Source organism: Lethenteron reissneri, chromosome 16 (assembly GCF_015708825.2).
Source record: "Lethenteron reissneri isolate LAM-NWPU_2019-01 chromosome 16, ASM1570882v1, whole genome shotgun sequence".
Lineage (NCBI taxonomy): Eukaryota > Metazoa > Chordata > Hyperoartia > Petromyzontiformes > Petromyzontidae > Lethenteron > Lethenteron reissneri.
This window is the reverse complement of record NC_083794.1, coordinates 13,872,379-13,899,405: the sequence shown is the minus strand read 5'-3', so window position 1 is coordinate 13,899,405 and position 27,027 is coordinate 13,872,379. Positions and strand designations below refer to the sequence as shown.

The 27,027-nt window shown below is 54.8% G+C and overlaps 1 protein-coding gene across 1 annotated transcript in view; it reads right to left on the bottom strand.

Annotated features, from left to right (window-relative positions):
• Positions 1-26,751, bottom strand: part of FHDC1 (FH2 domain containing 1) — a 34,002-nt gene extending 7,251 nt beyond the window's left edge. The window contains exons 1-8 of the mRNA XM_061552470.1: positions 26,580-26,751; positions 19,583-20,195; positions 14,449-14,510; positions 12,796-12,901; positions 11,894-11,979; positions 4,644-4,744; positions 1,199-1,269; positions 506-613 (exon numbers count right to left, since the gene is read on the bottom strand). Coding sequence (XP_061408454.1) covers positions 506-613; positions 1,199-1,269; positions 4,644-4,744; positions 11,894-11,979; positions 12,796-12,901; positions 14,449-14,510; positions 19,583-19,996 — 948 coding nt within the window. The 5' untranslated portion in view covers positions 19,997-20,195; positions 26,580-26,751. The remainder of the gene's footprint in view (positions 1-505; positions 614-1,198; positions 1,270-4,643; positions 4,745-11,893; positions 11,980-12,795; positions 12,902-14,448; positions 14,511-19,582; positions 20,196-26,579) is intronic.
• Positions 26,752-27,027: the final 276 nt, after the last annotated feature.

The following is a 27,027-nucleotide window of genomic DNA, read 5'->3' as shown; positions in this document are numbered from 1 at the left end:
GCGTGCCATGCTTTGAGTGTTATCCCCTGACATGCCTGGGGTTTTCTCCCGTTTCTTCCCACATGCACCCAAACACTCAAAAATGGAATTGGCCAATCATAACAACGGAAGAAGGGAGTTTTTTTTTTCTCGGTTGAATAAAATGAAAGATTATTACTGCCAATCTTCCGCTGTGCCAGCAATTGTGTGTCAGTGCCCTGGTGCGTGCACCCTTGGTGTCAGTAAAGACGACTTTGTGTTGTGCCAGTGACGCGGTGTGTACATGCACACAGAGCGACGTGTCACTGTAAGCATGAGCGACACCACGCGAGTGGCATGGTGGGTCACGCACTGCGCCACGCTATCATCAGCTTCGAGTGACACCTGAACTGGTCTTGTGCCTCCCCTAGGTCGATTCGGCCTTAAGTGGGTACCTGGTGCGACGTGCCACCGTCGGTCTACTCAAGGCTACACGGGGGATCGTTGCGTGCGCACGCACACGCGCGCCACGCTCTCCCGAACTCACCATCACCACAAAGTGCATGAGGCTCATGCCGGGCTTGTTGGCGCGCGTATCCGCGAGTTTCAGCAGCGACGTGATCTTGAAGCCCGCGGCGTTTCCTGCGTGCCCTCCCTGGGTTGGGACAACAGTGGCGGTGGCGTCAGCCGCGGTTCGTTGAGCGTCAGCGGGAGGAGGGGGGGGACGAGGAGGAGGACAACAGCAGCCGCCGTGTTGATCGTAAATATCGTCCCGGGGCGACGGCCATAATCATTGTAATTTGAACGTGCGAACTCGGAACACACAGCCTGCTATTTTACCACTCGAGATATTTTGCGCTTATATAAAATCAAAATGTCAAGCAGAAAAAAATATATACACCTGCTTGTAAGTACTGGGTATATACAAAGATAACGTTCCCCCGTAAAGCATTTAATAAACTGTTGGAGCAAGTGCTGTTAGCGAGCAATCTATTAAGGCCGGAACGGGCAACAGGGAGGGGTGGGTGGCCAGCACCACGCCCGTCCACCTTTGTCTCTCCGGTGCCGATGCTTCGCACACTGCATTATGTACTCATTTAAAGCCGAGCCAATCAAGGGGAGACCCAGGACCGGTTCAGATAGATCGTCGCCACCGATGTTGACTGCGGCGCATGCATTTGTGATGCATGCGCACTCTATCTTGTTTCTTTCAAGCCAGGGATCGAGGCAGTTGACCTACCGCATTCATGTAGTTTCCTGCCTTCAGCACGAGGTGGATCACCTTGTGGAGCTGCTCGCACGCCTGCAGCTCTGCGGGTCACAGGAGGGGAACACGGCTGAGGTCAACCGGGTCACAACTTGCGAACTCGCTAACCGCCGGCAAAGCGTCACACTCCGCCGACACACACACAAAAAAAAGAGACAAAGATCCCCCCTATAGCCTGAACAGACTGTTGGGGCAAGTGCTGTTAGCGAGCACCTATGAAGGCCGGAACGGCACACTAAGGAGTGGGTGGCCAGCACCACGCCCGGCCGCCTTTGTCTCCCCAGTGGCGATGTTTACACACCGCACCAGGTGCTCATGTGAGGCCAATTCGACCTAGAGGAGGCCCAGGACCGGTTCAGATAATCGTCACCGGTGTTGGTCGTGAGCGGGAATAGTGCAGCGTGCTAACCACTACACTACCGCTCCCCAACACCTCATTGTGTTGCCCAGGTGGGCGGCACATGCACTGATGCCATTCATGGCCATTGGCGTAGCTATCGAGTGTGAAGGCGGTGCAACTGCGCTGGGTCCCATGGTGCCGAAGGGGCTGGTAAGAGGAGTGGGGTGGGGGCAAGGTGGACAGGATGCCCCATTTCACTCCCTGCACCGAGGCCCAGGCCGACCACACTCCCAAACTTTTTGCTGCCTCGGCGACATTTTCAAACGAGCGATCTGCTTCCTCCCTCGGTCCGTCTGCCCCTGATTCACGCTCAAGACGTGCGAGGCACGCGGACAACCTGCTCGTCTCTGTCTGCGTGGCCCAGCGTGCAGTGAGTGAAGCGACTCTTGCTATGGGCCCTGGTGCAAGAAACGAAACAGCCCCCCCCTCCCCCGCCTCCCTCCCCCTCCCCGGCAACTTCATAGTCTCTCGCCTGGGCCCCCCTGGCCCACGGGAGCCCCGGTACTGCCATTGGCGGTGTGCGCATTCATTTGGGACGGGCTGTAGGCATCTCCGAAATGGAGACTCGTGGAGGCTCCTGCAAACCGGTTGGTTAACATAAGTTGACGGGACAACAGGTAAAGTTGGGGGTCACGTGGGCCCCCCCCCCTCCGCAACCCCCGCCCTGGTTTGTTTAGGTTGTACACACTCAGGGTCCCTGATCCTCAGTTTTGGTGCAACTCATGTTTATTTTTTTTTCCTGAACAAAAGCACTTGGCCAGTCACCCACCCACTGAGCCACCCAGCCAGCCAGCCACCCAGGTAGCCAGCAACACAGCCACCAGCAACCAAGCTTGTCACGGAGCATAAACCACCACCACCACGGAAACTCCAGTCACCCTCGCAGCAGCGGCTTGTGGAGAACCATCAAACGAAGACGGTGGTCACCGCATCGCGCGCTTGCAGATGCGCTTCTGCGGCCGTCTGGAACGCTCTTCCTTCCGATATTAGGAGGCCACTTGGGAGCTATGCACTCTCAAATCTAGAGTGAAAACTAATTTCTTGAGAACTGCTTTCTGTGTTTAGTTGGTTGTCCTTCCCCCGCACCTCCCATTAGCACGGCTGACTACGTGCGGTGAGAAACAAGTCCGACATACACACATACCCACCCAGCCACCCAGCCACCCAGCCACCCAGCCACCCAGCCACCCAGCCACCCAGCCACCCAGCCACCCAGCCACCCAGCCATCCAGCCACCCAGCCACCCAGCCACCCAGCCACCCAGCTACGCAACGCTTAACACGCCGCCTGCACCCCTGCCACGTGACACCGATACTCGCCAACACGTCTTCCTCCTCCTCCACTCACACGTGAACCTCCTCCTCCTCCTCTTCACACGTGAACAACCCACCCTGCTGGATCCACCCCTGGCTGTGAGGATGCATGTTTAACATTTTGCGGATTCGTTTTTTTTTTGTGGCATTTTCAGATTTAATAAAAAGAAACGCCCGAGGCTGCTCGAGCCCGACTTGGGTTTCCAAAGCGACGGAGAAATCAAAAACAGTTGCGGCTGGGTCAGCGGCGCGGGGAACTTTCACATCGATTAGCGCCGCTTCTCCGGTGACCTCTTTCATCCGAGTGAGTGCCCGTTTGTTCGCGTGAAACTTTGTTGTAACAAAACATCTAAGTGACCGATACAAATGCGCACACGTCTTTTCAAAGGACCATCCCAACTCGCGAGCGGGTTAGATATGTGCGTGCATCCTTTCATATTTGGCGAGTAATGGCATTCGTATATATTTTTGTGTTGTAAGTCATTTTCTTTCCGTTCCTGTACATTGCACTGCTATCGAGGTTTGTTGTCCTGTTGTTGTTGTGACGTTCTGACCCCGTGCCCCGACTGGACATGTGTGAAAAAGAGCTTTCTAGCTCATCGGATTCCTCCTGCAGTATAAATAAATATTCTGATTCTGTTGCTCCACGCCCCTGTACCGTTCCCGTTCTGATATGAATGCGCACCGACGCCTACTATCCTGACGGCGATATTGGCACGCAAAATACAGATTTGATTGATTGATTAGGACACGGTGCGTGAGGCTGGAGCCGAATCAAGCCGTACCTTACAGACCCCATTCATATATTAATAAAAACGAGGACGACGCATAAATCAGAGCACACAGTGGGAGTAGCGGTCGTGAAAGGCGAAACAACTTCAGGTTTGGGTGGGGCGGTAGTGGCAGTGTGCCACAGCTATCGTCAGTGGTCGCTGTGGCACCTGGCTTGTGTTTTTTTTTAATTACTAAAACCCAATTCTGGGCACCCACTCCTCCCTCACCGACCTGGACTGACCACTGGTGGTGAAGTATGGTCAAACAACCCGCACGGCTTGGGTGGTGGGTGGTGGAGATGTGCCTGGGCAGTTCCCACTCCCTCCGCGTTCCAGTTTTCTCAATGGGGCCACACCTGGCATGGGGGCCGTCGGTAACCCGGCCGTGTGAGCTCGCTGACACCGGAGATACCCCGCTCACCCACTCGCCCGCCCGCTCGCCCGCACATCCCCCACGCGCTTAACTTCAAAGGCGAAGTGTCAAAAAGAAAGAGAGTTTTTAAAGAACACAACAACACAAAACCCCAAGGAGACAATGATTCCCCCCGCGCGTCAAAAGAAAGCGGAGCGCCGCTCGGGTGGGAAGGGTCAGCGATGACGGTGATGCGCGCTGCTGCACGCTAGCGTTACAAACTAAAGCGGTACGTCTTTCTTATTCTATTTTACAAGGTGCACTGAGCTATATAATTCTTATTCTCAGAAGCGACCTGGTTATCACAAATGATAGCTCAACCAAGTGGCTTGTCATCACGTGGAGATTTACAGCAGCCAAATACTCTGAACGCATGACTTTGATTGTAAATGTGGAGGGAAAAACCGGAGTACCCGGATAAAAATCCACGCGACCACAGAGAGAGAGACACACCAGGCGAGGTAGTTAACATCTCGAGTAGGAAGCGGGGAGAGAGAGAGAGAGAGGTGGGGCTCCGTACCTGTGACCGCCTGGCGCACCACGCGGATTCCGTCGCGTGCCGAGGCCACCGTGGGGTGGAATTCCTCCTTGAGGACCATGAGCTGCAGCCTCAGCTCGTAGCTGCAGCACGAGGAGAGAGAGGCACAAAACAGGAGACGCGCAAGAGCAGCTCGATCAGAACTCCGGCGCACGCAACGACATTGCTTTATCAGCTGCAGTGGCAAAGGTGCAACGCCGCTGCTGCTGGCGGAAGGGACTCCACCAAAAAGCGAAGCTGTGGAAGACGGCGCATTTACAAGGTGTTTTGGCCTCCTCTTCCACGCCGGCCAGACGGCTTGGAAGAAGTGGAAGTACCCACACTTTACCCCACCACCACGTGTGACCTGTCGATCAGTTTCGCTGTGGGTGTCGTCATTCGCATTGCTGGATGGACGTATGCAGCAGTGGAAGGGGGGAAGGGGGTGTTGGCATTTAAGATAATAGCTCATTATACAAAACTGCCGCGCCGGGAAATCGAAACAGACCGACGGACCTCTACATTGGAAGAACAGCGTGCAAACCATCGCACACAGCATTGTCAACAGAGCTGGCGACGGTTAAAATTGGTGTAGGTTAATGAGTGCCACGCGCCCATCACAATAGCAGCTCTGTGCGTTTTGGGAATTTTCACCAAAAATGGCTTTGGACCACCGACGCCAGAGCTAAACGCCACCCTGGGGAGACACTCCGACGTGGAGAAATCGACGGCATCGTGTTCACGACCACGGCTTTTATTCGCTTGTGTTTGTACATTTCAAAATAGATATTTTTAAAGTTTTTTTGTTGTTGCCAAGGGAGACATGGGTTTAAGTTAGGCGCTGAATGTAATGGCACGCAGGTAAGAAACACCGTTTGGGGGGAAAAAAGTAATCATCAACCAAATGTAGAAAAAAAAATTGTTCCAATCCAACGCTTTCTGTAAATGGCGAGAAAAACCTCATCACAAACTTCATCGCGAACCTCATCACAACCCTCATCACAACCCTCATCACAACCCTCATCACAAGCATCATCACAACCCTCATCACAACCCTCATCACAACCCTCATCACAACCCTCATCACACACCTCACCACAACCCTCATCACAACCCTCATCACAACCCTCATCGTGAACCTCGTGACAAACGAAGGGAGCGCCGCGAGGGCTGGACGCGACCAGAGGCCACCACTCGGCGCACAGCAGAGGCCCCGCGGCCCTGCCTCGGCCTTGCGTACAAGTCACGTGACCGGCGCATTGCACGTGCAATGCTCTCAGCCTTGTCTAGACCGCCAACTCCAGAGATGTAACAACACGCAAAGGTGCGTGTTGTACAGTACCATACATGCGGTGGGAGTCATGCCTCGCTGCTGTCTGTGAGCATACTTTTGCGTGTCGTTCAACCCTATCATTAACAGTATCAAATTAATTAAATTAAAACGCGCATTATTAAATGTTATTAAGTTATATAACGTCATTATCATTTTACACAAAAGTGTGGCCACTATTTTCATCACGTTCTGAAAACTACCGCATTGAAAATGACCAAAGTGTTCCTCAAATACCTACAGACACTTCATTAAACTGCACCCTTAAAAATGCAAACGTTCACGAACTCCATCTCTCCTCGATAGCCCTCGTTCGCCGCGGCAACGCCTCCACCGCTACAACTCACTGGGCACGCACGACGAGCAGTCACTCGACCTGCCGTCGACGTCGACCAGCGGTGGCGAGACGAGGGACAAGCCGCTCGCGCGGTTGGGACAACTTCTGCACTTGACATTTGATTTCATCTTCAGTGGGACGCAACCCCCAGATCATCGTCGTCACGAGCACCCCAGCTGCTGCGTTCCTGCGAGGAGGGATGGCGCGTGTGGGGCGGTGCGTGTGGATGCACGTGGCACTTGCCCCTACAGTCCGTTAAGGCTATATGGGGGATCTTTGTCTTTGGATGCACGTGGCAGGAGCGCGTCCCCGATTACGCCTGTAACCATGGGGTCCCCCGGGAGTGAAACAGGCGTAAGGCATGCAGGGATAGACACAAACAAAGATAAATACAAAGATCCCCCCCTTCCCCCGTATAGCCTTAACAGACTGTTGGGGCAAGTGCTGTTAGCGAGCACTTATGAAGGCCGGTGCGATACGCGGAGCGGTGGGTGGCAAGCACCACGCCCGGCCGGCTTTGTCCCCCGAGCGGCGATCTTTACACACCGCAGCAGTTACTCATTTGAGGCTGAGTCGACCTAGGGGAGGCTCAGAACCGGTTCGGATAATCGTCACCGGTGTTGGCCTTGAGCGGGAATCAAACCCGGGTCACCGGGTTCGTAGCGCTGCGCGCTAACCCTTGCACGACCGCTCTCCACGAAGACAAAGATCCCCCTATAGCCTTAATAGACTTACACTCTTACTCGTAGTTTTATCGGTAAAGTCACGTAGGTAAAAAAATGTAATTAGAATTAATAAAATAAAATAATAAAATCACGACGTTTCGGAGGCAACACAAGTCTCCGTCATCACGTGGGACCGTCACAGCCAGATTTGCTGTATCAAACGTCGTGATTTTTATTATTTTATTTTATTAATTGTAATATCATTTTTTTACCTACGTGACTTTACCGAAAAAACTAAGAGTATGAATCCTTGCAGTCACGAAAACTTCAAATCTAGTCCTTAACAGACTGTTGGGGCAAGTGCTGTTGCTCCCCACAGACACGGATACACATGCACACATTCGGACGTGCACACGCTAACACACACGGCGAGCCCATGCATGCTGAAGGTAAACCCTCTTCGCCATCAGTGCAGGCTATCGTCCTGTGGTCCGGGCGAGTAGAGGCAACGCGCCAGAAGATTAGCACTGGATCGGTGCTTAGATAATCGCATTGAAGCTGAGCACGTGTGTGTACGTATAATCAGTGTGTGTGTGTGTGTATAATTATCGTGTGTGTATAATCATTGCACACAATTTACAAACCGGGGTCAATCCACCTCCTTCCCATGACATTTTGATCTTGGCACGGGGGGCGGGGAACAACTTCACCATATTCTTGGTTATTTTGCTAAAGTCACGTGGAAGGGAAGTAATAAAATACGTGACTTTACCGAAAGAACCAAGAATATAAATCCCTGCAGTCACGAAAGCTTTAAATCGAAACTTCACCATACTTCACCACATTGGGTAGTGTGGGGAAGGGAGAGAGGGAGGGAGTGGGTCCCAGGACCAGGTTCGGATTTCACCGCACCACTCTGGGCATCAAGACGCAGGTGGTTCAGGTTCACGGCGCGTGAACGTGTCCCAAACGAGCGCTCCTCCTCCCGTATTGCGGTGCACAAAGCGGAGATCGGTTTGCGATTTTTTTTTTCTCGCAGAATCATTGCACCATTAAATACTTTGCAGTGAAGACGCGATTGTGGGTTTCTGCGCCAGGAAGAAGAAGAATAAAACGATGTTTCGACCGACTAGCCTCTCCCAATGGCAAGACGTGCACGAGCACAGCCAGTCTGTCACTCCACTGCTGGATATGGCAGAGGGGGTGGGGGGTATAATCTGACTGCACTCTGCCACGATGCTCGGTGCGGGTTGGTGAAGGCAAGAGGCACAGACTGTTGCCGCGTGGTGCAGCTCAACCATGGAACGTGCTGAAACTGACCCTGCCGGGCAACGTCGAATAATTAATTGTACGACCTCATTTATTTGGCTGCCAAGTGACGGCACCAGCACGTCCACGGGTGGACGGACGTGCCGCCGTCGGCGGTGGCTCCGGCCGCAAAGGGCGGTCACAGGCGTTTGGGAAAGCGGGGCCGGCACTTCACGCTGCTGTACTTGTTCACGCCCCATGGGGCTGGGACAATCCTCCGCCTCTTTGAGAAACTGCTTCGTGGCGTTAATTTATCAAGAAACCACCGTCTCGCGTTCGCCACGTGCATTGCTGGCTCTCGATATACTGAGTTATTGTTTAACCGAATTCGAAAAAAAAATGAAAATGGCTTCTTCTTGTTTTTTTGGTTGCTGACCCCCTGGGCTAGGGAGACAAAATAGGTTGAGCGATTGTGCTAATTTTATTATTTGACAATGTCGTGTTCCCAAAGACTATTTGTCTGCACTTCGTATACACACATCTTACAGGACATTACCTACAAAGATCCCCCGTATAGCCTTCACAGACTGTAGGGGCAAGTGCTGTTAACGAGCACCTATAAAGGTCGGCACAGCACACGAGGGGGTGGGTGGCCAACACCACGTCCGGCCGCCTTTGTCTCCCTAGTGGCGATGTTTACACATCGCTCCAGGTACTCATTTGAGGCTGAGTCGACCTAGGGGAGGCCCAGGACCGGTTCATATAATCGTCACTGACCTACGAACACATGCACACACGCGTGTGTGCATGTGTTAGCCGCGCACACAACAGGGACGTTAAACCTGTTTACACCTCGCCGTGTTTTGCGAAGGTGGCGGTGACGAGTTAACGGGGTCAGCTACTTGTCACCGAGCGCCTTCGCAACGCATTAAAGTGCTGATCATGACCCCATAAGCGTGGAGGTCACGGCACAGACATCTCCCGTGCCTGGCCACTTCAAAAACTCAGATGCCACACTAATCCCACTCTGGACTGAGGACGCAGAGGTCAGTGTCACTTGTAAGCCACGACACTTTCTACCGTAGAGAACAGGCTATTTAAAAAAGAGTCCATTATTCCCAAACCGAGTAACTCATCGTCATCAGCCGTGATCAATCCACTGCCGAAGGAAGGCCTCCCCAAGCCGTCGCCATCTCGAACGATGGCGCGATGTGACGAGACGCCTGGCGCCATGCTCCGCCGATCCATCTCCTCGGCGGACGTCCTCTCGACCGCGTTCCACTCCGTGGCGGCCAACCCCACCGCTCGTCTCGACTAAGCGGCACGAGACTTTGTCGTGAATGGCCGGGCCCGGTGGCTTCGGCGGCAGAGCGAGCGGCTCGCGATTGTAACGTTGCGAGTTCAAACCCCCGGTTCGGTGTTTCACTCGGCCCATCATGCCTCCGGGGTGGATAAAACGAAATACGACTCTGTGGAGAAGTCCGCAGTGGTTGTCCTATGGATAGACTCGCCCTCGCCATAGCAATGTGGAGTTTGTACCACAGGCTCAGAGCAAGCCCCTTGAATAAAATTAACCATCGCGATGGCAGGATGTGAGCCTCGCGATTCAAAGAAACAAAACAGAAAATGTAATATCCGCCGCACCGTCCCGGCGTTACGCAACGCGTCGACAACAGCGCGTCAATAGCCTCACCACATCCGCGGCGCGGCACACGTCCGACCAGATTGTCTCAGCCCACGAGCAAGACGGACGAGAAACGTTCCCGCGTTCGGCGCCAGCTCGTCCCCCCCCCCCCCCCCCACTTTGTTCGCCCAGCATCCTCCTTCCATGCGCTCGCTAATGAACCAACGGGTGCGCACGTGGGCACCGTGGAAGACACGAGCGAGCGAGCGAGCGTCGTGACCCGCGGCGCCACGAGAGAGCCCGTCACTCGAGCTCCGCTTTGTGAGGACCCCCGAGTCCGAGCGGTGCCTCGCGACCCCCCCCCCCCCCCCGCTAAATTGCGTCACGCGCTTTATTCTCGCTCTAAGATGTGACGCAAGCGCCAGCAGAACGTCACCCTTCTGTTTGCCAACAAGCCCTCGCCTCTGGATAGGGTGGTGGGGGGGTGAGGGTCAGGGGTGCTGCTGCTGCTGCTGCTAGGAGCGGCCGAGTGACGCCTGCGGACGGCGGTCGTGGGAGACGCGAGCTCCCGCTTGAGTTTGGAGAGAGGGAGAGAGAGAGAGAGGCTCTCAGTGCCCCGACTCTATTCATCATCGTCGGTGACAGTGGCACACGGAGCGTGAATGGGAGACTCGGGCAGTGAATGAGCGTGACGCTCGAGCCGTACGCGCGGCCCGCCCCTACGTGCGCGTGAACACGCACACGCACGCGCACGCACGTGCGCACGTGGGCTCCCAAAGGGACGGCAGACCTATTCAGCTCGCCGTTATTGAACACCGCCGCCGCTGCGTTTGCGTGAGAGCCGCGCGTCAAGTGGCTCTGCGATCACCAGCGACAATTGTTGACCCAGGCTACATGTACTGGGTCTCCCCTAGGTCAGCTCAGCCTCAAAGCACGAGCGATGTGGTGTGTGAACATCACACGCAGGTATACAAGCCAGATGGGAGGAGCGCCGTGCACATCCCCGACTTTTTGTGTCTTTTGAGCCTTAGCAGGTGCTCGCTAACAACACTTGGCACGTTAAAGCTCCGAGGATAAACTCCACAGGAGATTTATTTGCAGTCTGAGTCAGTGTGTGAGTGTGTGTTGGCTCAGGCCACCATTCACTGGAACTGGGCTGGATTCCAGTGGCAATCGATGTGTGTCTTAGGTCTGTGCTTTCCTGAGGTCGACTCAGTTTAAAATGAAAAAAACCCCTGCAAGGCTGATTGAGGTACAGTGCCGACCACACCGCATAGTTGTGTGAAAAATCCACTCCACTTTGCAGATGAACAATGTTTGTCAAATGGAAACCGAAACTCAAAGTTCAACCGAATAAAAGGAATTAAGCCGCTAAGCTGAACGTAAAATAACCTCGCGTTCCCATAAATTAACCAAGGACAAAGCGCCGCGCCTCTCATATCCGAAAGGAATACTTTTATCCATTTTATTTGTTTCACAAGTACCCACCCATTCTGTGGCAATTGTACATTAAACAAGGCAGGCAGCTTATCGCCGAAGACTGTAGTTTAAAAGCGTAATTGCAGCCTGCTGCAATCTATCCCACAGCCAGCACCTCTAACTAGTTGCCAACAAACACTGAACCCTATTCACTGCGTTGTTTCTTATGTTTCTTAGTTCCTTGGTTAATTTCCCAATTATATTCCAGTCGTGCGTTCAATGTCGTGACACGAGACGGAATAAATATCCATATGGCACTCCTGCAGCTGCCAGTGTACCACCCTGTGCCAGAGAATCCCCTTAGAAGATGACGCCTCAGAGGAAACCGGAGTACCCGCAGAAAACCCAACCACGGGGCGGGGAGAACGCTCAAAAGTTTCACGAACCCGCTTGCTGTACTGCTATCTCTTCCTGTCACCCAACAATCCGGCGGCTTCGGGAGTTTTATCGGTACGATAAACCCTTGGACCCCCCCCCCCCCAAAAGTTGCGGGCCACAGAGGCACGTGCCACCGCGCCCGGCTCAGTCTACGGCAGGCGGAGGGATGAGGAGGGGAGGGCCTTCACTTACCAGGGGACTTCGATCAGCAGCAGCATGAAGGCGTCGGGAGCCGGCAGCCGGCTCCTGTCTCCGCGGAACTGCTTCAGCTGACTCAGCTGTGGCCAGCACCAACGGGGGGCGTGCACGTGGTGGGATGGGGGTGGGGGGGTGGTGTTGAGGGGGGGGGGGACACGTTGACGAGTGAGACACAGCGGCCACACGGCCCCAGGAAGACGTGCGGGGAAACCCAGCGACGTCGGGCTGAATCTCAGCTGGGTCTGTCTGGGTTGGCGACCTGGAAAATAAAACTAAACGATTTATTTTATTCCACCAGGTAAGGCCCACTGGGCCTTATTGCTCTTGATCATATGTCTGCGCCCAGCACACCACATCCAGTTCGCCTCTCGCTATGGCTGCGGCTATTCCGGCTATTCAGTCTGCCACCGAGCTCTAAAATATTCGGTGAAATATTTGAAGCCCCGGGGCATTTGGGACGTAAGAGAACACACAGGGACAACCTGGCAACCGGTCCGCGCAGACGCGACGGGGGACATGGGGACAAGCAGCGGGACAACCCCATCCACGCGGAGACGTGGAGACACACAGCGGCAATGGAACACAGGCGTGCTGAGACACACGGGGACACGTGGAGAACACGGAGACACATTTATCATGAGAACTAGCCAGCAAAGCACTTGAATTGGGGGATATCGGTGAATGGACCGTAAAAGGGGTGGTGGAGTGGTGGCGCAGTGGTTAGTGCACAGCGAGTGATATCTGAATCGGTCCTGGCTCCCCCCTTAAGTGGAATGACAAGGACCTGTGGATTGTTTTTTAGTAAACACGGGAAGATGAGCTGAGTATTACACGTGACACCCCCCCCCCCTAACACCACCCACCCTCAGGGAGGGCGTCCGTCATCGCAGCCTCACCTCGTCCGCCTGCGGCAGGAGTTTGAGCAGCTCCCCGAGCCTCTCCGCTCCGTAGTCCTTGCTCCGGCACTCCAGGATGTCCTGGATCACGTCATGGCCCAGGGTCCTGAGTGGTCAAAGAGTCGGGTTCGAATTAATTGTTGTTGTGCTTGTTTCATCTACGGTGTCGGATCGGAGCGGTCAGAGAGCTCGATGGGGTAGGGCACGGTTAGTGGAGAAACATCAAACATCTTCATTGTGAGGTGTGGGCGGGGGAGGAGGGCGGAGATGGTGAGCAGGTTGAGGGTTGAGGAGGTGTGGAGGGAATGTGCAGGCGATGGGAGGATGGTTAGGAATTGTTTGGGAAATAGTGGAAAGTATTGGGGGGAGTTGATGAAGAGCAGTAGTTGGTGATAAGATGGTTGGGAGATGTGGATAAGTGATCGGGAGGTGGTGGTGAGATGATGGAGATGCAAATGGGAGGTGGTGGTGGTGAGATGATGCGGTGGTGATTGGGAGGACAAACAGTAAGGAGACGGCGAGGAAGTGAGCCAGGGATAATGGTGAGAGATTTCCACAACCGCATGGCGATGCAGCCGTTGAAAGGAGAGGCTGCAGCGCGTTAAGAGGAGCTAATTGCGTGCCGATTTCACTGCTCAAGACAGGATTTGTTTAAACGATCCGCAAGATCCCCCCCCCTACCCCCGTCTTCTACCCCCTTACTTCTGTTCTTCTTCCCTTCACCCCCCCCCCCCCCGACGCTCCGGCTCGTAGTCCCCACCTGGCTGGGGCAGTGAGCACTACAGGTAGTCCCCGACTTACGATATGTTCGACTTACGATGGGGTCGTCGTAACGCATCTCCGTCGTAAGTCGGGGACTACCTGTATTTTCTCCCCTCTCCTAAAACCCAGAGGAGCACTGGGTTTGGGATGTTGCCCCCCCCCGCGGGGGTTTCTGTGCCCCCCCAACCTTGCTACGGTTTCTGCTTTGGTACCCGGCGCTTGTTAAACAATGAAATAAATTTAAAAAATGGTATAGCCACGATAAAATGTTACGGCAAACATGATTCCATACTATTGAAATAAGAATATGTTTTACCCTTTCTGGCAATAAAACAGGTGTTAAGATGTTCAAACGCCAAATATGGAGTGTGCGGAGTGAGTGGGGAGTGGCGGCATAGTGGTTAGCGCGCTGCGCTAGAAACCCTGCGACCCAAGTTCGATTCTCGCTCACGGCCAACACCAAGTGATGATTATCTAAACCGGTCCTGGGCCTCCTCTCCTAGGTCGACGCAGCCTCAAATGAGTATCTGGCGCGGTGTGTAAACATCCCCATTGGGGATACAAAGGCGGTCGGGCGTGGTGCTGGCCACCCACCCCCTCGTGTACCGTGCCGGCCTTCATAGATGCTCGCTAACAGCACTTGCCCCAACAGTCTATTAAGGCTGTACGTGGGGGATCTTGGTCTTTGTTTGAGTGAGGGTGGACACTCAAGGTGAATTAGCACGAAACCCTTAGCAGATGCTGTGGAGTCGCAAGCCAATGAATGTTTAACGTGTCTAGCCATGCGCGCTGCTATTTCCGTGACTCATTAAAGCTCTCGTTCGTTTAAAAAAAAAGGAAAGAGGGTAAAAGCGTTCAATGAATAATGCGCTCGGTAACAATCGAACTCACCCTTTGAATTGCTTGAGAAAAATTCCAACATTCATGCTGCGCTTGGAGTCCAGGAGGCTTTCCTATAACACAAGATGCACACACACACGAGGGGATGGGGGGGAGGGTGAGGTGGTTAGGAGTTGATCCCAATTCACGGAAGGGGATCACAGCCTAAATCCTTCCATCCCACCCAACCGCCCCAGAATAAAGAGGTTTAAGGGTAAAATAAAAGTCAGAGCGTTTTCAAGCTCAAATGAGTGTGCGGCAGTGCTCATTTCCGCTTGCGGTCCAGAGCCTGTGGTGGGGATCCCACACTCACACCGCGGGAGACGGTCTTTCTGTCGTCAATTCAGAGGACAACTGCCGTTGACTGACAAAGTGATGAACATCAACCTTGTAATGATGATGGTGATTATGGTGGTGGTGATGTGCTGATGATGCAATTTTGAATCTAGATTGAAAACTAATTCCTTTTGAACTGCTTTTAGTGTTTAGCTTGTTGTCCTTCCCCCGCACCTCTGATGAGCATGGTTGTCTACATATGGTGCAAAAAAAGTTCAACATACACCATGATAATGGTGACATGATGCCCATGTTGATGAAGTGTATGTATGTTCAACGTCGTTCGCACCTACATAGCCAACCGTGCTCATCGGAGGTGCAAGTGATTGATGTTGTGGTCATGCAAATTATGATGATGATGGTAACAAAGTGGTGATGCTAATGAGGATGATGGTGGTGGTGATGATGATTTGGCGATGCTAAAAATGATGATCGATGACGGCACTCATTGTGATGATGATGCTAATGATGATGAGCTATAGCAATGTTGATCACGATGTCGACGAAGCGGTGATGAACGATGACTGACGGTTCACAATGGCGAACCTTCTAACCGCCACATCGTCTGCCCGGCCGCTCAGGCATCAAGTGGCGTCAGCCAAACCTGCTGCCATCGGAACCAAACCTGCTGCCATCAGAACCAAACCTGCTACCATCAGAACCAAACCTGCTGCCATCGGAACCAAACCTGCTACCATCAGAACCAAACCTGCTGCCATCATAACCAAACCTGCTGCCATCAAAACCAAACCTGCTGCCATCAGAACCAAACCTGCTGCCATCAGAACCAAACCTGCTACCATCAGAACCAAACCTGCTGCCATCAGAACCAAACCTGCTGCCATCAGAACCAAACCTGCTGCCATCAGAACCAAACCTGCTGCCATCAGAACCAAACCTGCTGCCATCAGAACTAAACCTGCTACCATCAGAACTAAACCTGCTGCCATCAGAACCTAACCTGCTGCCATCAGAACTTTAAAAAACCTCAGAGGTGAATTGCCTCTAGACCGGGAGGTTAAAGAGCGTGGGCCGGTAGGTAGGTAGGTAGGGGTGCCGGTGGTGATTGTTGCGGAACAGCTGTTATCAGATTTCCACGCGTGTCGCTTTGGGTCAGCGAAAACCAAAAATCAATCGGCGTCCCGACTGTCGCCTCGTGACGAAGATTCCAGGAGGCGACACCCACACCACGACAGGAGGCGTTCTGTCCGCGTCCGCCCGACAAGGAGACCACAGAAGCCATCGCCTCTAGCGAGTCTACGCCGTCTGATGGACCCCCCCCCCCCCTCAACTCCCCCAGCCCCTGGGCCCCCACCACCGCTCTTCCCCTGCCATCCGTGGCTGCCCTTGTGAGTGTGGCCGCGTATTATTGATTTGCTTGCCCGCCCGCCAGCCAGCAAGGACCTCTCTGTTAAATGAATAACCCACGGGGATCATCAAACGTGGCCGTTTCGTAACGCGCGGCGTGTGTGTGTGTATGTGTGTGTGTGTATGTGTGTATGTGTGTGTGTCTGTATGTGTGTGTGTGTATGTGTGCGCGTGTGTATGTGTATGTGTGCGTGTGTGTGTATGTGTGTGTATGTGTGTATGTGTGTGTATGTGTGTATGTGTGTGTGTGCGTGTGTGTGTGTGTATGTGTGTGTGTATGTGTGTGTGTGTATGTGTGTGTGTCTGTATGTGTATGTATGTGTGTATGTGTGTGTACGTTGAATTTCTTTTGCACCGCACGTAGCCAACGGTGCTAATCGGAGGTGCGGGGGTGGGGTAAACTAAACACAAAAAGCAGTTCCACAGAGATGAGTTTTTCAAACTCGATGATTTAAAATCTCAACAAGTGTGGAGGCGGAAGGGGTTTGCCCGATGTGCCCACCCGCACGTTGTGACTATATTTGTTGTTACAGGTGTGTTGTGTAAACATGGAGCATGGAGATTTCATCGCGAGGGTGAATAAAATAAACGTTAAGGTAACTAACCTACACACGGGGTTTGCACTGTCCCATACTTTTCTTTGCACCCAAGTCTCCTTTGCAAAATATAACTTTGTCTAAATATGTACAGTACGTGCAGAGCCCAACGTTTTCCTGATGGCCTCTATGTAGAACCCACTGCTGGAGGAAGGCTTCCCTCTACAACCATCAGCCTCGTCACGATATCGTGGGCAACCATTCGCTCTGCGGTAGCAGAGGCAGACATCATCTCCTTCTCATACCCGTTGCCTTTCTCCAGGCAAGCCATTCGTATCTGCCTGGGAAGCAGTGTTATGATCCAACCCATACTGCACCCGACTTCAGATGCCGGCTCTCCTAGCAACATCTGATTTGACGCTTGTTTGATTTACGTAACACGGACGCGACGCTCAACGATACGTCGTCTTTTATGAAGCAGCGTCGCAATTATCTGGACCTATACATTCCTGGCTTAACCTGTGCTTTGCCCAAGACATAGCTGGCTTTACATGTATCTTGGCCAGCATTTATCTTCCCACACCATTAGCTAGATCGACATATATCTGACCATACCATTTCTTGGGCCAACATATACCTTAGCCACACCTGTACCTAGATCAGCATATACCTGGTCTCACCTAGACCAGCACTTACCTGGCCACACCATCACCTGGGCCAGCACATACCTGACCACACACATGGCCACCCCATCCAGACCAGGTGTCACAGCCTGAACGCCCATTACATTTGATAGAAACCTCTTAACTATAATTCTACCAAGCCTGGGCATAAGCCCCGCTAACACTGCCAATGGGTAGGGCAAGAGCTGTGTTAACGTTCGGAAGGATTTCACGGAGGTCAGTGTTTAAGTTGAGCACCTTTTGCTCGGTGCCGCCCTGATTGTATCACTGGGCGAGCGAGCGAGCGAGCGAGCGGAGCCCCTGCCCTGATGAATCACGGGCCACTGAGCATGAGCGGCAACGCGTTCCTGTGGCATCCCTCACGCGCTGGCCTCGTCACAAGGTGACACGGGTTGGGAGTGTAGGGGGAGGGGCGGCGTGGGGGTGGGTAGAGAACTGGGGGGGGGGGGGGTGTCGAAATTGTTCACTCCAACTACATTCTTACCCACACCTCCAAGTGGTGCAACTTATAGTTCCGTAGGCTCGTACCACCCGGGGGATGCTCCTTCATCTGACCATGTCAGGTATCAGAAGTTCATCAAGCTCGAGCCTGCGCAGAGGCCATCCGAATCTCTAGCCAGCGGGAAGCGATCAACGCGGAGCTACGTGTGGCATTCCAGAACGATTATTGTCGTTTTTGTTTTAACGATGCAGGTGAGGGCAGACGACAACGGGGCAGAGAAGCGCTCCGACGTCGCGGCTTGGGCGTGACGCAGGGATGCTTGGCCGAGAGGAGAGGCACGGTGGGGCGGGTAGGAGGCCAGCCTGGTCGTGTGGAGCGTACGCGTGACCTCCCCTCCGTGCACTCCGAGACTCACCCCCCTCTCCGTGCCCCCCACCAACCCCTCCACCTGCCACCGCCCCCCAGCCAGCGAGCGCTGACTGAGCGGAGCCTCCTGACCTTCTGACCCCCCCCAACAACCCCCACCCCCCGCTCGAGTCACGCGGCCCGCGCGTTTCTATGGAAAGTTGCGCTGTGCAAACTTCACGGGGACGTGTTGGGGCTTTTGTTGTGTTGCTTTGTTTGTATTTTGTTTTCACTGCGCAGACGCTTGAGCGAGGAGGCGTTGGGGAGGTGTCGGTGGGGGAGGGGGTGTTTCCATTGGGCTTCATTTCCGACTGAACATTCTCAGGCTCACCGGCACAATCAGGTTGGTTGATCATCCAGCACTCACCGACTTGCCCCCCGTCAATCACTCACCGGCAGCCTGTTGCTTCCCTATAGCTCTTCTATCGCTGCTACTGTGCTCACTGTGCTCGTGAGCGTCACTCGTCGATTTGACGACTCGGTTTTCTCGAGCGACCATTTCGTGTCAATCGCCACGCTGAGGTCAACCGCCACACTGAGGTCAACTGCCACGCTGAGGTCAACCGCCACGCTGAGGTCAACCACCACGCTGAGGTCAACCGCCACGCTGAGGTCAACCGCCACGCTGAGGTCAACTGCCACGCTGAGGTCAACCACCACGCTGAGGTCAACCGCCACGCTGAAATCAACCGCCACGCTGAGGTCAACCGCCACGCTGAGGTCAACCGCCACGCTGAGGTCAAAACACTTGCTGCTTCATTCCTCACACCGCTCCACTTTGTAATTCCTAGTTTTTATCATGATGTTCTAGTTAATAAACATATTTACTCTCATCTATTATATTCTCAAAAGTATTGTTACTGGCATCTTGGCGCTTGGGGTCTTTGCTCACCAACCGTGATAACACCGAACGATTCGAGTAGGCACGTGATGAGTAGCCACAGCACGAGGTCTATTGGATGTGGTGTGCCAGACGGGGAAATATGTTCAGGGTGCTTACCGAGACCGACCCAGCTAAAATTAATCCCTGATCTCACCACATCTCAACAGACACTGGTGTTCATATTATTGGTTCTTTCGGTAAAGTCACGTAGAAGGGAAACAATAAAATAATTAAATAATAAAAATATCAAACAATACAATTATCACGACGTTTCTATTGCAACACAAGCAATCATCACCAGGTGTGAAAGCCACAGTGGTGTCACGTGGCTGCCATGGGCCCTGGGGGGGGAGGGGGGGGCTCCTGTCCAACCTTCCTACCTCGGCTACTGGGCCCCCCCGGCCCACGTGGGTACCCCCCCCCCGCCCCCCGGTGCAGTTGCACCGCCTGCGCACTCGCTCGACATCTACGCACAATGGCCAAAAGCACCCACCTCCTTAGCCAACCGCGCCGCGCTGTGGGATTTCACGAGGCCAAGGGCCGCCCCCGTCCGGATCTCGGCGTCCGCGCTGGAGAAGAGCTCCTCCATGCGCCGAGTGTCCAGCTCGATCGAGTCGCTGCGACCCCCCATGGTCCACAGGTTCGCTTTGCCCTCGATGCGTTCCTTGGGGATGACGTTCCAGAAGAACTTGCGCATCTTCTTCTTGCTGGCGTCCACGCCGCCGGCCCGGCCGTCGCCCCCCGACGTCACTCCCGTGAAGCCCAGGGACGGGGGAAGGGGCGGCGGTGGTGGCGGCGGTGGCGGCGGAGGAGGAGGAGGAGGCAGTGGTGCCGGCGGAGCGGCGTATCCGCTCGGGGCGGTGGGGAGAAGCGCGCGTCCGTTGCTCTGCACATCCATGTTGAGCATCGTCGATTTGCGGAATCGGCCACCCTCCGTCGTGCAGGTTGTCGCGTCGCACAAAGCGTAGATTCCCTCGGGGACTTCTCGCAGCCAGAGAGAGCTACCAGCGGCCGCGCGTCGGATGGGGGCGGCGGCCGTCCGTCGCGGGGTCAGCGACAGCAGGGGGTATCATCGCAGCGGCGAGGCCAGGTCTCCGCTTGTCCACCTGCGAGGCAAAGAACGGCAGAAGCTGAGCTCCGAGGTTTACACTGCGAGCCGCAGCGGCCCCGGCCAACGGCGCGTGGCATGCGCAGCCTCGAGGCACGCGGTGCATGCGTCTGTGTGCGTCTGTGTGTGTCTGTGTGCGTCTGTGTGTGTCTGTGTGTGTCTGTGTGTGTTTGTGTGCGTTTGTGTGTGTCTGTGTGCGTCTGTGTGTGTCTGTGTGTGTCTGTGTGCGTCTGTGTGTGTCTGTGTGTGTCTGTGTGCGTCTGTGTGTGTCTGTGTGTTTGTGTGCGTCTGTGTGTGTCTGTGTGCGTCTGCGTATTTATGGTGTCACTCTTTCACGGGGGCCTACACAGGTGAGCGCCTATGACCAAATCGCCCGGAATGCGCGTGATCTCGTCAGGTTTTGAGGCGCTAAGCAGCAGGTTGAGCCTGGAGAGAGACCCGACGGTCAACCACCACCACGCATGGCTGGTTGTTACAGGCGGGTGGCCGTGATCTTTTGTGGGCAATAATAGAGGGCCAGTGCAGGAAAATCAATTGTTGTACTGCACTTCTATGCACCTACTTTGTATGCTCTCCTGCCTTCACCGATCCGCACTGACCAGCGTGGTGAAGGCACTTATCCAGCAGTGGATGGGCACAAAGGCTGTACGTGTATACAGGTGTGGATATCATCATCTGCGCGCTCCTACGCGTCTCTACAGCTGTCCATTTCGCGTGCCCGCAACTCCCACACGTGTGCACATTTCCGCACGTTGACACCTGCCGCTCGCGGACAAAGACAAAGATCCCCGGTCCCCATAGGCATATGAACTGTTGAGGGCAAGTCCTGTTAGCCTACCAACTACAATGTGAGATTGTAGTTATTTCTCTGCACACACGCACGCACCGACACGCAGCGCCTCCACACCCTAAACCCGCGGGTCCCAACACGGCCAAATTAATCCACGGGCCAGAGCAGACATTGGTACCACCAAAGGTACTCATTCACATGGCTAGAAATATAAATAAAACGAGCGAATCACTTGGTGAACCCCAACTCGTTTTAAATGGGTCATCGCACGCCTCACTGTTGTCGGCCACGCCAAGACATTGCAACCGCTCAAAGTACTGCCGCCTCAAGCGCTGCCCGCGAGTGAAACGTCTCCTCCGTTGGCTCACGGACTGAGTCCAGTCCACACCTCCAAACCCCGTGGCGTGCGTGCCAGGCGTCGACGGGAATCTCGCGGAGGTCAGATGACGACGGTGGCGCGGATTGTGATTCGCGACGATGGCTGATCCGAGGGCGTGAGGTTGTGCGTGTACGCGGCCGGCGAAGTAAGGCGACACCGTTAACGATGTTTGTCCGATACCGTGGGAGGGCGACACCGTTAACGATGTTCACCCCCTCGCGGGGGATGGAGGTCTGTCCGATACCGTGGGAGGACGACACCGCGGAGCCCCGAATGAGACGGCCGCGTGACAATTCTGCCAGACGCACATTGCAAGGCCGTGCCAGGGGAACCGGCCGGCTCTGTTCGAACCTCGGCTTCGAGAGGGCCTTCATCCAGCAGTGCGTTGGTCATGGCTGATGATGATGATCATGATGATCTACGTTACGTGGATAGAATGGGATCGCGTTGGCTGAGCACTTGAATGAGCGACCACCAGGGCTTGCCAGGTGGTGTAGGCGTGTGGCTGCGAGGTGTGACCAGGGGTGGTGCCACCCTCGTTTCAGCGGTGGAGTTCTCCCCCCCCCCCACCGCGGTTCTCCAGATTATTCCCAAAAGAAGACAAATACTCAAAGTGCGAAACTTGGCCAAACATTCCCACGCAGGAGAACTCTTCTAAAAAGTAACACATTGAGATTTCGGCCGTCCTCGCTCAAGGGCATTGGTGGCACTCAGGCTGGAGAGGGTGACACGGTGGCTTCACGCGCTGCAGTATGAACCCGGCAGCGGCGGCGGCGGCGGCGGTGGCCCAGGGTCGAATACCCGCCGCGGCTATCATCAGTGGCGAGTGACATCTGAACGGCTCCCTTGGTCACCAACCCGCAGCTGTTGATGGATGTTCAAACAGCCCGCGCGCGATCGACGCGGCGCGGAGATGCCTCCCGTTGCCGTCATCCAGCGTCGACAGAGGCCTGTAAACGACTCTCGCCGCATCGTCGACTGCGGTCGTGACATTGGCATTGGACGTGGCGGCGGCGGCGGCGGCCGTGCAAAGGCCACGACGGGGCGCCGCGTGGTTCCTGCTGCTGCCGCGCGTGCTCGCTCCTCGCGTTGCGCGCGAGCGCTGGAACAAAAGCGCTGTTTACCGTGGCGGGTCACGGTGCCCCCCCCCCCCCCCATCTAGCCTTTGTGTACAACGCGATCGCCTGACGCACATGAAGAAGCCCCCCACCCACCACCACCACCCCAGGTACTCCCCTCACCACTCGCCCCCACCGTAGAGGCCCCTTTTGTCCCAGGAAACACCCAGAGGCGACTTGGGCCACCATTCGATCTGCACGGTAACGCACGCGACGCGGACTCGATTACAATTACAGCGCCGTGGATTCAGTTCCGCCGGCGGGAGTAGCGGTGGTGCAGCGGTTAGCGCGCTGCGATGTGAACCCGACAGCACGGTTCGGTTAGATTCCCACCCACGGCTAACACCCCCCCACCCTGCACTCACAAGCCGCACTGACCAGAGTGGGGAAGTATGGTTAAACAACCCCCATTGCCGATGCAGCCTGGGGGACCCTTCATGCAAGAACGCATTGACAAAGGGCTGTAAATTATTGTTGTTCCCATTTTATCATTCGCTTTGCGTTGTTCCATCATAATTCTGAGTGGTCACTAGCAGTGTTGTGAGTAGCAGGTGAGCGATTTCTAATAAAGTATTCGGCAACAGGCCGTCACACGGACGAGGTGAATTAATCTTCGTAGACATTTTAAGATTGTTATCTGGATTTTGTTTCATTAAAAAAGAAAACAGTTTTCAACTTTAAAATAAATAAATACATGTGGAGCAATAAAAACAGAGTTGAGACGTTTCTAGAACCCCATCCGATTCACAGCGCAAAAACAATGTCCACCATGATTTTGACGTACGTCAAAGGATCGTACACGGGGCGTTCCTGTAGGTGCGTGGCCGATATTCAACACAAATTGTCCGAAGTTTCTTCCGGTCAGAATGAACCCTTGCACGCATCTATAGGTCGCAAACCAACTTCAGTAATCCTTGTGACTTGCAGGCTGACCCCTAAAGGGACAAGCAATCAACTTTCACGAATATACCAACCTACTACGACAATGCACAATAATGCCCCCCCCCCCCACCTTGTTGTCGACGTGTCCATGACTCCGGCGCGCGAGTACGAAGCATAGGCACCAGCACCCCTCGGGGTTGTCGTCTCACCGCGCCACGCATTTGTACATCAGCGGCTCAAAAGTCGTTGTTTTGTCTCTCGCTCCCTTTGAAAGGACCTCGCAAAGCTGTCGACTCGCGTTTCGTTCCACACTTTCACACGCCATCGCCGACATGACAAAGTCCGCCGCGATGTTCGAGTCTCGACAAGTCTGGCCGCTCACCGAGCCGCGTCGCCGGACATCTCACCGCGACCACTGATGCTCGACTGGGTCGTCTGCTGCTGCTGCGCGCGTACGAGGCGCTGCAGAGTGAGTGAGTGTGTGTGGGGAGCGGTGGTGGAGCGGTTAGCGCTACGCCGCGCTACGAACCCGAGTTCGATTCCCTCGCACGGCCACCAACACCGGTGACGATTATCTGAACCGGTCCTGGGCCGCCCGCTCGGTCGACTCAGCTTCAAATGAGTGCCCGGTGCGATGTCTAAACATTGCCACTGGGGAGACAAAGGCGGCCGGGCGTGTGCTGCGCTGGCCTTCGTAGGTGCACGCTCACAGCACTTGCCCCAACAGTCTGGTAAAGGCTATAGGGGGGATCTTTGTCTTTAGAATGTCTGTACTCTCTTTCTTGCTCGCACAATGGGGCCGCTTGCTCGCCTGTCGTTACCGAACGCTTCGGCGAATTTAATGAATCTCCGCCAATGTTATGACGGCCGGTGCATGGTGGGAGAGTGGAGGCGCAGTGGTTGGCACGCACCGCGCTCTGAACCCGGTGACCCCCCTGTGCTCGACTCCCAGCGACGACGGCGAGAATCAGTGGCTCCAGAACGACACCTGAACCGGTGTCTGGGCCCCCCCCTCTCCCCTCCCCCCAATCCACAGTCACTTCACCAACCCGCATTGGCCAGGAAGGTGAAGAATGGTTCAAACAACCCCCATGACCGACGTGGCGAGGGGGGAGGGAGTCCTTAATCCAGCAGCGTGGCGTGATGGTAACGCTTTGAGAGTGAGTGACATTGTGTACGTTCCAGCACCACGCCCGACCGCCTTTGTCTCGCCAGTGGCGACGTTTACACATCGCGACAGGCACACAAACGCACAAAACACGAATGTATATTATCAGCTCAGCTTCAGGGACATCGAGAGGTTCCCGCGAGAGCCCGCACATGGTGAAGCAACTTCCATCCCGCATGAAACATCTTCTGTCCCGCATATCAGAGCAGGGGTTCCCATGGTTTTACGTGTGTATGTTCAACTTCTTTCGCACCGTACGTAGCCAACCGTGCTAATCAGAGGTGCGGGGTAAGGACACAAACTAAACACGCAAAAAGCAGTTCCATCTGAACTCTCCGTTCAGATGAGTTCCATCTGGACTCTCCATTCAGATGAGTTACATCTGAACTCTCCATTCAAATGAGTTCCATCTGAACTCTCCGTTAAGATGAGTTCCATCTGATCTCTCCATTAAGATGAGTTCCATCTGAACTCTCCGTTCAGATGAGTTCTATCTGAGCTCTCCATTAAGATGAGTCCCATCTGGACTCTCCATTAAGATAAGTTCCATCTGGACTCTCCATTCAAATGAGTTCCATCTGAACTCTGCGTTCAGGTGAGCTCCATCTGGACTCTCCATTCAAATGAGTTCCATCTGAACTCTCCGTTCAAATGAGTTCCATCTGAACTCTCCGTTCAAATGATTTCCATCTAAACTCTTCATTCAAATGAGTTCCATCTGAACTCTGCGTTAAGATGAGTTCCATCTGAACTCTCCGTTCAGATGGAACTCCCCTGGCCACGCTGCACCACCGCTCTTCTCGGCCGTGAAGACAGCGCGCGCGCAATCGTGAGCAGTTCGCAATGTGCGCGACCAATCTGACTGGATAGCTCCACGGGAAGAGATTCCTCGCCAAATCCGCCGAGGCAGCTCAGAGGCGAGAGATAGCGAGCGAGAGATAGCGAGCGAGAGATAGCGAGCGAGAGATAGCGAGCGGACACGGGGGGGGTAGGGGCTTTGGGGGGCTGGCTCGGTGTCTCGCGTTGTCGCCCCGTGCATTGCGAGCGCGGCTGAGTCGATGGGGGCGAAGGGAACGCCGCGGCCGCCGCGCGCAGGGGGTCTCGAATCGAGAAGAAGGCCAGATTCGAGGTGGGGGCTTTTGTTGTTGTTGTTGTTGTTGTTTGTCTGGACTCGAGATTGTTTCACCGCCTGGGACTTGCGGCTTCATCGCCGCGTCCCACCACAGGCGATGAGAAACGAGAGGGCGAGCGAGCGGGCGGGCGCTGTTAGCGAGCATCTATTAGCGGCAGGGGGTTCGGTGGCAAGCGCGACACCCGACCGCCTTTGTCTCCCCAGTGGCGATGTTTACACATCGCACCAGGTCATCGTTTTTTTTAATGCCGAGCCGACCTAGGGGAGGCCCAGAGATGTTCGCCGTGCGCGGGAAAAGGAAAAACATCGCAGCTCGCCGGGTTCGTAGCGCAGTGCGCTCGCGATCACGCGCCCGTCGACACGGATTATCCACTGCTGGATGAGGGCCTCCCGGCGACTTCGAGGTCGCAGACGAGTCGTTTGATCCAATTTCACCTCGCTAGCCAGGGGGAAGACAAAGATCCCCCGTGTAGCCTGTAACAGACTGTAGGGGCAAGTGCTGTTTGCGAGCACCTATGAAGGCCGGCACGGCGCACGAGGGGGTGGGTGGTCAGCACCACGCCCGACCGCCTTTGTCTCCCCCGTGGCGATGTTTACACACGGCACCAGGTGCTCATGTGAGGCTGAGTCGACCTACCAGTACAACGCACGCGCAGGAACTCCAGACGCTATCGAATGGATTGCCAAATTGAGCACAGTTAGAATTATTTGTCAGTCGCTCTTCAAATGCCACGCGCGAGAGACCGCCACTGCACTACCGCTCCCCGCAATTGTGAATCATGCAGCAGCAGCAGCAGCAACAACAACAGCAGCAGCAGCAGCAACAACAGCAACCGCCATTCTCCCACTAAGTGGCGGTGTGTGCCATGCTAGGTGCACTTTGAGTGATGCACACGCGCACAGACGGACTCACGGTTCATGCGTCGCCTTGCTTGATGCGGAGTTGAGTGACGCGGCAGGCCGTCAACTCAACACCTTCGTCAATAACACCGCCTCCAAATGCAAACAAATATATATGAGGCGACGTTACGGGCAACGGCCCTACTTCATAGCACGGAGGAGACCTCACCGTGGCCTCGCGACGCTCGCTCTCGACAATTATGATCTCTGGCAGGTCTGAGCCTCGCCTTCTGTGAGCTCCTCCTCCCCTACGCCTCCCCCTCCACCCCTATCCCTCCTCCTGCCCCTCCACCCACTATCCCTCTTTTATCCCTACCCTAACATAACCCGTCTCTTGCTTTGCCTCCCACCCGCAGGACGCCCCGCATCATCCTCCAGCTACCCCCCCCCCATCATCCTCCAGCTACCCCCCCCCCCATCATCCTCCAGCTACCCCCCCCCCTTGCTTCTGGATTGAAGGC